At 37.0% G+C, this 13881-nt stretch overlaps 2 protein-coding genes across 10 annotated transcripts in view; both read right to left on the reverse strand.

The window, feature by feature from the left end:
* brwd1 (bromodomain and WD repeat domain containing 1) overlaps positions 1-13881 on the reverse strand; it is a 1114832-nt gene that overhangs the window by 762793 nt on the left and 338158 nt on the right. The gene's annotated exons all lie outside the window — the stretch shown is intronic.
* Positions 1-13881, reverse strand: part of atg16l2 (ATG16 autophagy related 16-like 2 (S. cerevisiae)) — a 94398-nt gene that overhangs the window by 60201 nt on the left and 20316 nt on the right. For 6 of the 9 annotated variants that reach the window (XR_012391245.1, XM_073924344.1, XM_073924343.1 and 3 more), the window contains 2 exons: positions 12986-13091; positions 1658-1763 (listed from right to left, as the gene is read on the reverse strand). Coding sequence is in view for 5 of the 9 variants with exons in the window: in XM_073924344.1 (XP_073780445.1) it covers positions 1658-1763; positions 12986-13091 (212 nt within the window). In the remaining 4 variants the exon portion in view is untranslated. Of the gene's footprint in view, positions 1-38; positions 254-319; positions 467-508; positions 637-1104; positions 1764-12985; positions 13092-13881 lie in introns of those variants that run through there. The other 3 variants (XR_012391248.1, XR_012391247.1, XR_012391246.1) reach the window with 3 other exon arrangements.

Below are 13881 nucleotides of genomic sequence, written 5' to 3' on the forward strand. Positions count from 1 at the left end.
TCAATGTCCCTCAGTAAATGTCATGTCCACATGTGTACCTGCTTCAATGTCCCTCAGTAAATGATATGTCCACATGTGTACCTGCTTCAATGTCCCTCAGTAAATGTCATGTCCACATGTGTACCTGCTTCAATGTCCCTCAGTAAATGATATGTCCACATGTGTACCTGCCTCAATGTCCCTCAGTAAATGTCATGTCCACATGTGTACCTGCTTCAATGTCCCTCAGTAAATGATATGTCCACATGTGTACCTGCCTCAATGTCCCTCAGTAAATGATATGTCCACATGTGTACCTGCTTCAGTGTCCCTCAGTAATGATATGTCCACATGTGTACCTGCTTTAATGTCCCTCAGTAAATGATATGTCCACATGTGTACCTGCTTCAATGTCCCTCAGTAATGATATGTCCACATGTGTACCTGCTTCAATGTCCCTCAGTAAATGATATTTCCACATGTGTACCTGCTTCAATGTCCCTCAGTAATGATATGTCCACATGTGTACCTGCTTCAATGTCCCTCAGTAATGATATGTCCACATGTGTACCTGCCTCAATGTCCCTCAGTAAATGTCATGTCCACATGTGTACCTGCTTCAATGTCCCTCAGTAAATGATATGTCCACATGTGTACCTGCTTCAATGTCCCTCAGTAAATGATATTTCCACATGTGTACCTGCTTCAATGTCCCTCAGTAATGATATGTCCACATGTGTACCTGCTTCAATGTCCCTCAGTAATGATATGTCCACATGTGTACCTGCTTCAATGTCCCTCAGTAAATGATATGTCCACATGTGTACCTGCTTCAATGTCCCTCAGTAATGATATGTCCACATGTGTACCTGCTTCAATGTCCCTCAGTAAATGTCATGTCCACATGTGTACCTGCTTCAATGTCCCTCAGTAAATGATATGTCCACATGTGTACCTGCTTCAATGTCCCTCAGTAATGATATGTCCACATGTGTACCTGCTTTAATGTCCCTCAGTAAATGATATGTCCACATGTGTACCTGCTTCAATGTCCCTCAGTAATGATATGTCCACATGTGTACCTGCTTTAATGTCCCTCAGTAAATGATATGTCCACATGTGTACCTGCTTCAGTGTCCCTCAGTAATGATATGTCCACATGTGTACCTGCTTTAATGTCCCTCAGTAAATGATATGTCCACATGTGTACCTGCTTCAATGTCCCTCAGTAATGATATGTCCACATGTGTACCTGCTTCAATGTCCCTCAGTAAATGATATGTCCACATGTGTACCTGCTTCAATGTCCCTCAGTAAATGATATGTCCACATGTGTACCTGCCTCAATGTCCCTCAGTAAATGTCATGTCCACATGTGTACCTGCTTCAATGTCCCTCAGTAAATGTCATGTCCACATGTGTACCTGCTTCAATGTCCCTCAGTAATATGTCCACATGTGTACCTGCTTCAATGTCCCTCAGTAAATGATATGTCCACATGTGTACCTGCTTTAATGTCTCTCAGTAAATGATATGTCCACATGTGTACCTGCTTTAATGTCTCTCAGTAAATGATATGTCCACATGTGTACCTGCTTCAATGTCCCTCAGTAAATGATATGTCCACATGTGTATCTGCTTCAATGTCCCTCAGTAAATGATGTTTTCACATGTGTACCTGCTTCGATGTCCCACAGTTTAATGACTCTGTCAGTTCCTCCTGTGGCCAACAGGTTTGTACTGGTGCTGAACCTCACAGCATTGATTCCCAGATCATGAGCATCCTGAAACACAACACACACACATTTGTTTATTCAATTCTTCAAATTTACATTCCTGTATTTCAGTGACACTATTGCCCAAAGTGATTTGCACGGTATTTATATATTTATTTCATTCATTTTCTTTTCGGCTTAGTCCCTTTATTCTAATTAATCTGGGGTCGCCACAGCGGAATGAACTACCAACTTATCCATCACTTATCCATCATATGTTTTATGCAGCGGATGCCCTTCCAGCTGCAACCCATCTCTGGGAAAGATCCATACACTCATTCATACCCATATACTACGGACAATTTAGCCTACTCAATTCACCTGTACCGCATGTCTTTGGATTGTGGGGGAAACTGGAGGAAACCTGCGCGAACGCAGGGAGAACATGCAAACTCTACGCAGAAACACCAACTGATCCAGCCGAGGCTCGAACCAGCAACCTTCTTGCTGTGAGGTGACAGCACTACCCATGGGCCACTGCATCGCCCTATATATTTATTTGTTTCATGCATTTTTAGGACCACCAAAAACACGTATGGGACTTCCTGGCAATCTTTCTAGGTCAAAAGACTGGAATACCTACAGTAGAAATCCTAAATGTTTTTGAAAAAATAAATAATAGAAATAGCACACTTCTATAAAAAAAATTAAAGTAAATCTCACAAATAAATAATTAAAATACTGTGAGAACTAAAACTGTAGAACGTTTTAAAATAAAAAAATTCAAATTTAATTAAATTTATTTTTTTTTTTATGTTTTACTTTTATAATTTAATTTATAAAAATAAAAATAATTTAATTGGGTTTAATTTATTCTTATAAAAAGTAAAGCTGTATTGTGTACTGAAATCGTTAAAAATCATGTAAAATTATAGTGATAATTATCATATCATCATAAATGTTGAATGCATGTAACATTTTGAAATAAAATACAAATACAATCAAAAGTCTAGAGTCATTTTAAAAATAATAAACTAACTAAAATAATAATTCTGAAAATTCAGCTTTGCCATTACAGGAGTACATAACAACTTAAACAGCTTAAATTCAAACAGTTAATTTAAATTCTAGTAATAGTTCAAAATATTCAAGTGAAACCGATCATTACATACAGTTAAAGTCATAATTTATTAGCCCCCCTGAATTATTCGTCCCCCAGTTTAATTTTTTCCCCAATTTCTGTTTAACAGAGAGCAGATTTATTCAACACATTTCTAAACATAATAGTTTTAATAACTCATCTCTAATAACTGATTTATTTTATCTTAGTCATGATGACAGCAAATAATATTTTACTAGGAATTTTTCAAGACACTTCTATACAGCTTAAAGTGACATTTACAGGCTTAACTAGGTTAACTAGGCAGGTTTATTTAGGCAAGTTATTGTATAACGGTGGTTTGTTCGGTAAAAAAAATTGCGTAAAGGGGCTGATAATTTTGTCCCTAAAATGGCATTTAAAAAAATAAAAACTACTTTTATTCTAGCCGAAATAAAACAAGACTTTCTACAGAAGAAAAAATATTATCAGACATACTATGAAAATTTCCTTGCTCCGTAAAACATTTAGGAAATATTAAAAAAAAAATTTAAAGGGGGGCGAATAATTCTGACTTCAACTGTCCCTGCTGTCAAAAGAAACTTTTTTCAAACATGGTATTCAGATGACACTTTGAGATAGAATATAATATAAAATATCATAATGCAATTGTACACGAGGCTCGACTGTGTATATCTGTGTGTGCACACAACCATGTGTCTGACTTTGAGGAACTTCACTTCCTTCTATTTTTACCACAGCACAAGTATTATTAATAATGAGAGATTAATAAGATGTTTTCATGCAGAGCACTAAAGTGAGACAACAAAAGAGGAAGAAGCTTTGCTGTGGCGTAAAAACTACTTTAAAAAGCAGCATATGATTTTACACTGCAGGAAATGAAAGATGCAGGTGATAAACATTGTAATAACAGTGCATCAGAAATACCGAAAAACAAAATACATGAGCAATTTACTAGAAATAATATTGGTTTGTGTTTTATTGTTGAAGAAGCCTGAAATGGATTGTGCTGGTCAATATGAAGTTGCTTTACTTTGTGAAAATGGAACTTTTTTTCTTCTACTTCCACTTTTACTTCAGAACATATTTTCGACGAGTTAAATACTTTTACTCTGAGGTTTTTCATGCGCTGCACTCATTACAATTATAAAAATGTAAGGGATCATTCCAAACACACATTAAGACTGCCGGATGGCTCTCTACAGGTTTGAATAAGCTCTCTCGTCACAATTCAGACGGTCAAAGAAAACAGTGCTGCCTGCCTGCATTGAGAACACTTTAGTTTGTTTTCGACATGGAAAACCCAGAAATTCCACCTTCAGCTCCTTCAATTTTCAACTGTTCGTGGTGATGAAGAAGAAGACCACCGTGGCCCTATTTAGAGTCCATGTTCGATTTGTCAGAGTGAAAGACAATTCATATAGAATGAAGTGCATACTCTGCCTGGCGAAAGATTGTGAAATAAAGACCTTTAAAAATACACTGTCGAATTTGAAGAAACATATCAAGGTAAGTTACAAATATAATACACAAAACAAAGCAGTTTGAGCTATCCGTGAGCGCTAGATAAGTTAAGTAACGTTAGCTACCCTGGGTTTATAGTATGCTGCAATGTTTACTTAACATTACCTAGCTGGCTGTGAATGGTGTTTTTGACCATCATATATTTATATTTATATAATAAATCGTAAACCATGTTTCTTTTCATTCTGCTTGATCACATGCCCCAGAAAAGATTTTTATAATAAACAAAACAATATGATGTCTTTTGACTGCTTTTTTTAATAACTACATTGCACAATACTTGTACTTTTACTTTCAGTATTTGAGTAGTAAATTTTAAAATAAACTAATAGCAATACTTAAGTACAAAAATGTTGAATACTTTAGTACTTAAGTATGGTGCTTAAAGAGCACTTCAACTTCTACTCAAGTCACTTTTTTGATAAAGCATTTGTACTTTTACTTAAGTCTGGGTCTCTATTACTTTATACCAAGGTTATTATAGTTAACGAAAACGAACGAAAAAACTCAAACTAAAATGCAAAATAATTGTCGTTAACTGATGTTACGGTCCGTGGGAGTTTGTATTTTTGTGCCTTCTCCCTCTCTGTTTTGCTTGTCTCCTTTCGCTCCCTTCGCATCTCCTTGTCGTTCGCTCTTTGTCTCGCCTCATCACCTTTTGTTACGCTATTTTTTCTCTACTAGGTACCTGCTGATTGGATCCCGAGCCTGTCACTCCTCATTAGGGCATTTCCTCGTGGACCAATTGGACCTTGTTTTTCAGAGTGCTATGTGTGTGTTGGTTTGGGTTCGCTCGCTTCTGTTCATACTGTATGCTTTGTTCTGTGTTTCTGAATAACTGTACATCGATGTAAATTAAGTCATGGATAAAGAGTTCATCATTCCTTTTTGGGGAAAAGGGAATAGTTTATGCCTGTAGGTAACTTCAATGTTCAGAAACACTAGGTAAGTGGGTGAGCCCCACAGTTTGTATATTTGCTTATTATTTTAGGGAGTTTTTGTGTGGTGTCGCAAACGCTGAAGATTTCGGTTTCTTTTTCACATTTTAAATTTTATTAGTAAGTTTAGAGGGGGATCTTGTGTTCTAGTTTAGGTGGATTTTGGTTTTGTTTAGTTCTTTGTTTTGGCGCCACTCTAGTTCCTTTTCCCCTAAAACTTTTTGATTGTATTTCTTTTTTTATTATTATATGTACACATTGTACAAAGCACACACATGTAAGCCTCTCTTTTGCTGACGTCATCTTTCTTCTCCTTGTAAGAGGAATAAACGAATTGATTGTAAAGTTTGTGTCCTGGTGTATTTTCCATCCATCTACTCAGTAATAATTTAATATTATAAGTGTTCTGTTTATTCTTCTAAGACAACTTATTTAAATCGTAACAACTGAAATAAAAACAAAACGAGAGTTTTTAAAAAAAACTAGATCTAACTGAAACTATAGACCTTTTTCTTGGAACGCAAAATTACCCATTATGCTTTGCGTGTATGCGCAAGGAGAATGCGAAGAACTTCCGGTCGGCAGCTGATGCGTGTAAACAGTCACATTTGGACAGCTTTGAAACGATGGTTTTAATCTATTTTATCTGCTTTTATCCTCTTTGAACTAATACTGTTGTCCATCAGCACCATCTCCTGGACTGATCATTTAATGAAATGCGATCTAATAGGATGGAAAACAGCTGCCGTGAGGCATTTTCCCCTCGTTGTCAGACGGCATCTTCTGCAGTTTAAATGAAGCCTCGTCATCGCTAAAGTCAACATTTTCTCTTTATTTCAAATATATAACCAGCCCAAACAAATGTAATTCAGCAAAATGTTTGACACACACACGTAGGCTGTACTGTGCCACTGACACACTGATTTAATAACTGTGACAAAGTGAAAATATAGTCTAGTTTCATTTCGAAATGACAGAAAAACACAAACCGTGGTGAATACAACACACGAAATAAAACACAAACAGCTCGCGATTAGAATGAACAGCAAATCAGCCAGCAGAGTATCAATAACAGACTTTTATTGGTCATTTTTGTAAATTGCACGACTTTCATACCTGTTAAGTTTCATGCCAGTAATCTGGTTTGCTCTCTCTCTCTCTCTCTCTGTGTGTGTTTAAGAGCCGCTGAGCTAACACTGTATTTCTGACGGCAGACACGTGAACTAGGAGAACGTTTTTTTCGTATTTCTGACCTGCTTGAACAACATGTGACAGATTAAAACGGCTTTAACAGACATTTTTCTAAGTTGTGTGTCACAAAAACACTGTTATCTATTAAAAACGTCATTGAAACCCATTTTCGGAGCGCAAATTACCAGTTATACACGCTGTAAACGGGAGTTTTTAGCATTCTACCGGAAGACGCTGGTCGCTATGGCGCCCTCCATGCAGCAGCCATTAAAAAAGTCTATATTGTGTACATACAAAACTAACTGAAACTTACAAAAATTGTATCAAAAACCTCCTTAGTTTTCGTCTTTGTACATGTATTTAATACATAATCTTACTGTACTCCTTTTACAAGTAAATCTAATTCGCACTGCAGGTGTTTGAGAGTCTGTAGTCCTGCTGCCATTGGCCAGATCCAGCCGGTTCTCCTCCAGTCAGTCCTTGCTGTTGCTCCCGCGACAAAAACAACGAGTGTACATGACAGCAGCACAGTGACAGCATTACAGACACTGAAAGTATTACTTTAACACATTTGTGCCCAATAATGTTTTATTTTCTGTATCGCTATCGCGAACAAATATTTTTAACCAGATCTTCTAAGTGAACCAGTTGAACTAATTCCCCAAATCGAACTGAATCAGTTGAAACGATTCATGTCCCTATTAAGCATTTATCCACAAACTACTTACTTTTTAACAAGCCTAATACCACCTCTGACTTGAAATAATCCAATTTATACTGTTATTCAGTTATTAGAACAGTATCGTTACACTGCAATCAAATTTGAGAAGCGGTTAACTGATAATACTGCACATGCATGATTCAGTGAACCAAACACAAACAGCACATGACAGCCTGCTGTAAGTGAACTAAACTTAAACACTTAAACAACTGCAGCACGGGTAAACCGAAGGCTTAATTGAGAGGATCTGGTGAAAAACGTAAGTTTATTTCATAACAGAAAATCGCAATGGAATTTAAATACGTAAATCATGATTCATTTGGGTTGCAAAACTTTACTGTCAGACATTTAGATCATGGTAATGTATTAACTGACTGAAATTACTATTCCTGACTACATTATTTTGGTATGTAACATCCGCATTAAATATCTGAACTTCCCACCACTGTGTATCTAACCTCAGAAGCAGCCTTGCACACATATTGTACTTAAGGCTGCTATCTTGTGGGCTGCTGTATTTGAATTTGAGGTTGGGAAGATGGTAGTGGTTGATGAGTGGTTGTTTATGTGTCCTCTGAATACAGGTTTCAGAAGAGTTTTTAATATACAACATTTATTTTTGATCATTTTATTGAATCTTGCACCTAACATATATCCTTATTTAGGGAAAAAAAACTACACCTAATACTAAAACTAATAAAAACTAAACTAAAACTAAATAAATTCAAAATATAGAAACTAAAACTAGTAAATCTGCCTCTAAAAACTAATTAAAACTGACTGAATTTAAAAACAAAAAATCAAAACGAAATAAAAACTAAAACTATTGAAAAATTCTAAACTATTATATACTTGCTTTATACATCTCTGGTAGGTAAGAACAGGGATTGTAATTTCAATTTGAGTTATATTTTTAAACTTGTGTGCGTACAGCAATGTGGTCAACTTGTAATAACATGTGCTTTATAAATAAAGTGAACATTGAACACACTAGTAAATTCTGATACACCAACTACCAAGAGATCAACGGGAAATGCAAATCAGTAATTGTGACACATTTCCATTTAAGGAAGTGGCAGGCCTCGGAATACCACAAGTAGGGCTGCTTGCTGCTGTCAGCTATTCAGATGAAAATGGACGTGTGAAGCGAGTGGCTGCACATGACAAGCGCTGCAGTGTTTCACAGTCACACACTGACGCTTTGTTCCACGACTGAATCATCCACAGACCTCCAGCCACCACCACAGGGAATGTACCATACTATATGATCATGTCAAACTGGCTTAATATGTTTGTAATGAGGCAACTGATGCATGAAAACTGCTGAATGTAAGTGTTTATTGCACACTTATGCAGTGGTTTGTTCTTTAGGCAATCAAAAAAAAATATTCGAATAATATTGACCTTTAAAGAGCCATGAAACCCCCTTGTTTCAGCAGGGTGTTTTCACACCTCTACTTTGGAAAAAGTCAGAAAAGTGGGCGTGTCCAGCTTTGTTTAGGGGGGAGTGTCGGAGGAAGAAAAGAGGCATGGTGTGGGAGTGTCTATTTGGGCACGCTGACTTTCCGAGTCAAAACACACTCACACACAGGGGACAAAGTGACTGTGTTTACATGGACATCTGTAGTCGAATTATTTGCCAAATTATTAAATGGTGGACTTTAACTGCAGTTTGGCTCTTTCATTCAGGGAATTCATTCATGCCCCTCGCGACAAACAAAATATTTGATTCGAGAAACTGCTCTAAGCGTGTATTTTTCATGCAATGTTTGATACCGCACGGCGAATGAGAGAAAAAAAAACTCAGCATTTCCCGGAAACTTAGATGCACACGGCAGGTAGCGTCAGAAAGCCGCGTGTGTTATTCCGGTCACTAAATGTGGCGAAAATCCTACATGAGGTAAAAGTTTGGTTGTTGTGCTAACATGTTTACACTCGGTGCAATAGTTAACTTAGTTCGATACGAACAAACTGAGTAAACAAAGAGCACTGGTCGCTCACTTACCAAATCTGTAGAGACAGGACAATCAACAGCAACTAGAGCCGCGTTTTTATTAAGAGGAGACTAAAGCAAATCAGGATCTCAGCGTTTGCAGATGAGAACAGCTCTCAGGTAACAATGTTCCTCCTTAGACACGTAAGTTATTGTTGTCGAGCGTCGCGTACACTATTAATCCACACGTGACTCCAGCTGAGCTCTCACAGAGAGAAAATGAAAACAAAACTTAACGGCAGCAAACTATAAAAGCAACACTTCACGCTTGTTTTGCCAACACAACGTGGCGTGTCTGTCGTCTAAACACTGTGACAGTAATGAATTAATGAAGTTGCACAATAGAGCGCGCTCATTGGTTTGACCCAAGCCTTACTCATGCATTAATGCATCAGACTGTAAGACGTAATAACTCTGGCACATACGTCCAGTCTGCACGCTGGAATACACGCTATTATGTCATGGCCGTGACGCAGCTTCAAAAATTAGTTTCAAACAGGAAGTACGAATTTGCTTGAAATAACACAAAAACAACCAATTTACACTTTTTAGTGAAATATATGTGTCCTAATAGTGTTTTTAGCAGTGTGGGACACATATACGACTGTCAACAGCTCAAAAAATGTGTTTTGGTGTTTCGTGACCCTTTAACTATCAACACACCTTCTGCCATCACGATAGGGAATGTGATATATACTATATATACAGTTGAAGTCAAAAGGATTCTGCCTCCTGAGGTTTTTGTTTCTTTATCAAATATAACAGAGCAAGAAAACTGACTTGAGAATGAATTGAAATTGACAATGACTTACCTAATTAACCTAATTAAGCTTTTAAATGTCACTTTAAGCTGAATACTAGTGTCTTGAAAAATATCTAGTCAAATATTATATACTGTCATCATGGCAAAGATATCTACATTAATTTATCCACCACAAAAACGATTGTCATTTAACAAGACATCTACCCAATTTCTTCAAAAAATAATAATGATAACTTAAATATTATTATTTTGCATGTGTTTGTGTGTGAGTGCGTGCATGCGTGCATGTGTGTGTGTGAGCGTCAAGCACTGACATGAGCTGCTGCAGCATCAGAACAGAGCTCATTAATATTTACAACCAGGCCTTCACATTAACACCCGCCAAATGCGGTTAGATTTTAGCTTTGGCGGGTTAGACAGCCGCTCCCACTAGCCACTTTGGCTGGTTGAGAATAAATTTTAAATTGTGGTATTCTCAAAAGCAGGGTTCGAATATAAGGATGACTCAATATGCGTGCAAATGTGATCTTAAAATCGAGAAACAACACGACTAACAAAAATAATTGCCTTCACACGAGCAATAGAAAGCAGGTGAATACCGAATGAAAGGATGATCAGTCGCGCAAACAGCTGATGCGATGCGGGCGACTATTTAAAGCACGTGTGCACTCCTGTTTTCTTGCTTATAGCAACCGCGCCTGAAACGCAACTGTGACCGGTTCTCTTTCATAAAATGATGACAAAAAGTTAAGCTAAAGCACCCACAGTCTTGCTGCTTTCAAGAGCTCCAAATGTGTCTTTTGGACAGATTTTTAAGTGAAGTTTATTTATAAACAAATTTTGAGAGGATCACATGCTTATGATTGCTCACAGCTGTTCCAACTTTAGCTAATGACTAATTGTCCTATCAGACGAATCCTAACTCATTATAAATAACCAGACTTTTCTCATCTCAATATCTTCATCTTGAAGAAACCCCACACCCCCACCCCCTCCCCTCCCTCCCACCCAACCCGTCTTTCCCTCTTTTCAAACGGGCGACACGGTGGCCGGTGATTAGCGTTGTTGCCTCACAGCAAGAATGCACCTGGTTTAATTCCCTTCCAAACCAGGCGACATTTCTGTGCGGAGTTTTGCTCGTTCCCCCCGTGATCACGTGGGTTTCCTCTGGTTTCCTCCCAGAGTTCAGAAACAAGCACCCTAAACAATTAATCCAAAATATTTTAGCCAAACTCTGAGTACACCTTTCAGCATCTATATATGACACTTAGCTACAATAAGCAGGAGGGGGAGTGATCGAGATCTACCTGAGCTCAAACTCCCCTCTCGCCATGCAACGGGAGGGAGCCCAGGGCTCGAGGATCTTATAAGCTCAGGGCTCTCTCCTATCAATCATCAGCTAAGTGTGAACTCTTAAATTGGCCTTAACCATGTGATCATCCTTTCATTATCACACAATAGCTATGTTTTTCACCTGCTATCTTTTGCTTACGGTTATTTTTGTTTATATGATTTAATTATAATTTTTTTACAACAACATTGCTTTAATATGTGATGAACTCTCCATTTATGTGTTAACTGGTGAACTGAGAGACCATTAGCGAGGACAGATGACTGTGCATATTTTTAATACATGACAAAAAGTCAATTGTTTTTATTAGTTTTTTTGTTTTTTATTTTTTAAGAAATCATTTGTTAAATGAAAAGTATACTATACAGCTATATTTAGCTTATTTTGACACATTTAAAATTTGTGGCAGAGAAATTATTATTGTTTGGTGTGGTCAGAGATAAATTTGGTAAATCTTTAATTTTGAGTTCTGAAAATTCATGTGAAATAAAAACTATTTGTAATACAACACTATGAAACCAGGACACATTTGCTCAAACACGACACACAAAATGTGAAATGAATGAGGAGGCATATGGACAAAACACTAAATCTAAATCAAGTAGTTTTAGCATGTCAAAGTCATATTTATGCATATAAAAAATATTTTCCCAACAACAAAATTGTGGCTAGTGAAAATTCAGTGGCTAGTAACTTTGGAAAACTACTAGCCACTGTGGCTGGTGATCAAAAAATTTAATGTCAAGCCCTGTTTACAACCCTTCCAAATATGGTCAAAAGCAAAGAAAAGAAAAATAGGAAACACTAGGGCTGTTCGACTATGGGAAAACTGATTATTTTGGTCATAATTGTTTTCACGATTATTCAAAACGATTTTCAGTTGAAGTCAACATTTTTCAAATTATTAAATCCATTATGTTCTGAAATGGGTTAAAAAAAAAATCTTCTTTTCGTTAAACAGAAATTGGGGGAAAATATAAAGGGCCGCTAATAATTCTGACTTCAACTGTAAATATTCAGTTATTTTCCTCAATGTATACAAGGAAAGGGAAATAAACACAATAGAATAAAAACAATAGAATACAAATATAAAACAAACTATGCTTCAAGCATCTTTACTGTAAAAAAACTTTAATTATAGCTACAAAAGTCCTTCAGTCAAGAGCAGTGAGGGATTTTCTCCTTTTGTTGTTTGATTATTAATCATAACAACAGTCGGAAGCAGGAATTTTACACACAGTCACTTTAAGAGCACTGCAGCTTTGATTAATGGTTTCTCTTTGAGATGTCTTTTGATCCTCAACTCGTTTGTTCATTACACAAATGATGATTAATATGAATGATCACTAAACACAGTGTTTGACTCAAATTTGCATGTATTTGACCATTAAAGCGCTCAAATTAAGATGATTAGATGTATATGCTTTGCTCGTCTCTGACTATGAGCGCACACACACACACACACACAACAACATGCATTCTCTTTCGTGCTTTTAAAAACATGAATGATTCGAATGTACATCAATGAATGATGCGCATCCCGTGTGCAAACGTTACATTACAGTATATGCTTTTAGTAATTTTCACGTAAAACTGAGCTTTGCAGAGCAACAAATGTGTACAACTGGAAAGGGGTGGTATATGACATTTGATATGAGAAGCACATTTTGTTGTAGATAACGGTACGCACCAGTGAAGAAATCGCTTTGGTTGGAACTCTGGCAACCAGACAGACTCCTAATGGTATATAGAGATCCTCTTCTGACCGGCAAACTGATTTACCACGAATCTTCCTCCTAGACACACAAAAAACAGAAGAACAATCAATAATACTTATGAGCAGTTACACACAAACACACACACACACACACAGTATAATTATAGTACACAGTTTAACGTATAACAAGTACAGTTGAAGTCAAAATTATTTGCTCTCTTGTGATTTTTTTTTTTGTTTAACAGAGCAAGGAATTTTTTACAGTATTTCCTAAAATAGTTTTTATTCTGAAAAAAGTCTTATTTATTTATTTACTTATCTTATTTGTTTTATTTCGGCTACAATAAAAGCAGTTTTAAAGTTTTTTTTAAACCATTATTTTATTATATATTATTTTTTGACGTGTTTGGCATGATTTGTTGCTATTTTACCTGGTCATCTCCCAGCCTGACCAGCTAAGACCAGGCTGGAAATTGCTGGAAACCAGTCTGGAAATGGCTAAAACCCCTCTACAACCAGCCTGGTTGACCAGCTAAAGCCAGCCAACCAGCCTAGGCTGGTTTAAGCAGTTTTTTTCAGTAGGGGGGTGCCCAAACTTGGTCCAGGAAGGCCGATGTCTAGGGGAGTTTAGTTCCAACAATAATCCAACACACCTGAACTAGCTAATCAACCTCTTACTAGATAAACTAGGAACTTCTAGGTAGGTGTGTTGAAGCAAGTTGGAGCTAAACTATGCAGGACACCAAACCTCCAGGACTGAGTTTGGACACCCCTGGTCAAAAGGGAACGTAAAAAACAGCGGAGGTCTCATCTTGTAAGGTTTTTAAGTGATTGATGCATGAAATGTGTCACAAAAAGCTCCTCCATGT

Source organism: Danio rerio, chromosome 15 (genome assembly GCF_049306965.1).
Source record: "Danio rerio strain Tuebingen ecotype United States chromosome 15, GRCz12tu, whole genome shotgun sequence".
Taxonomy (NCBI): Eukaryota; Metazoa; Chordata; class Actinopteri; order Cypriniformes; family Danionidae; genus Danio; species Danio rerio.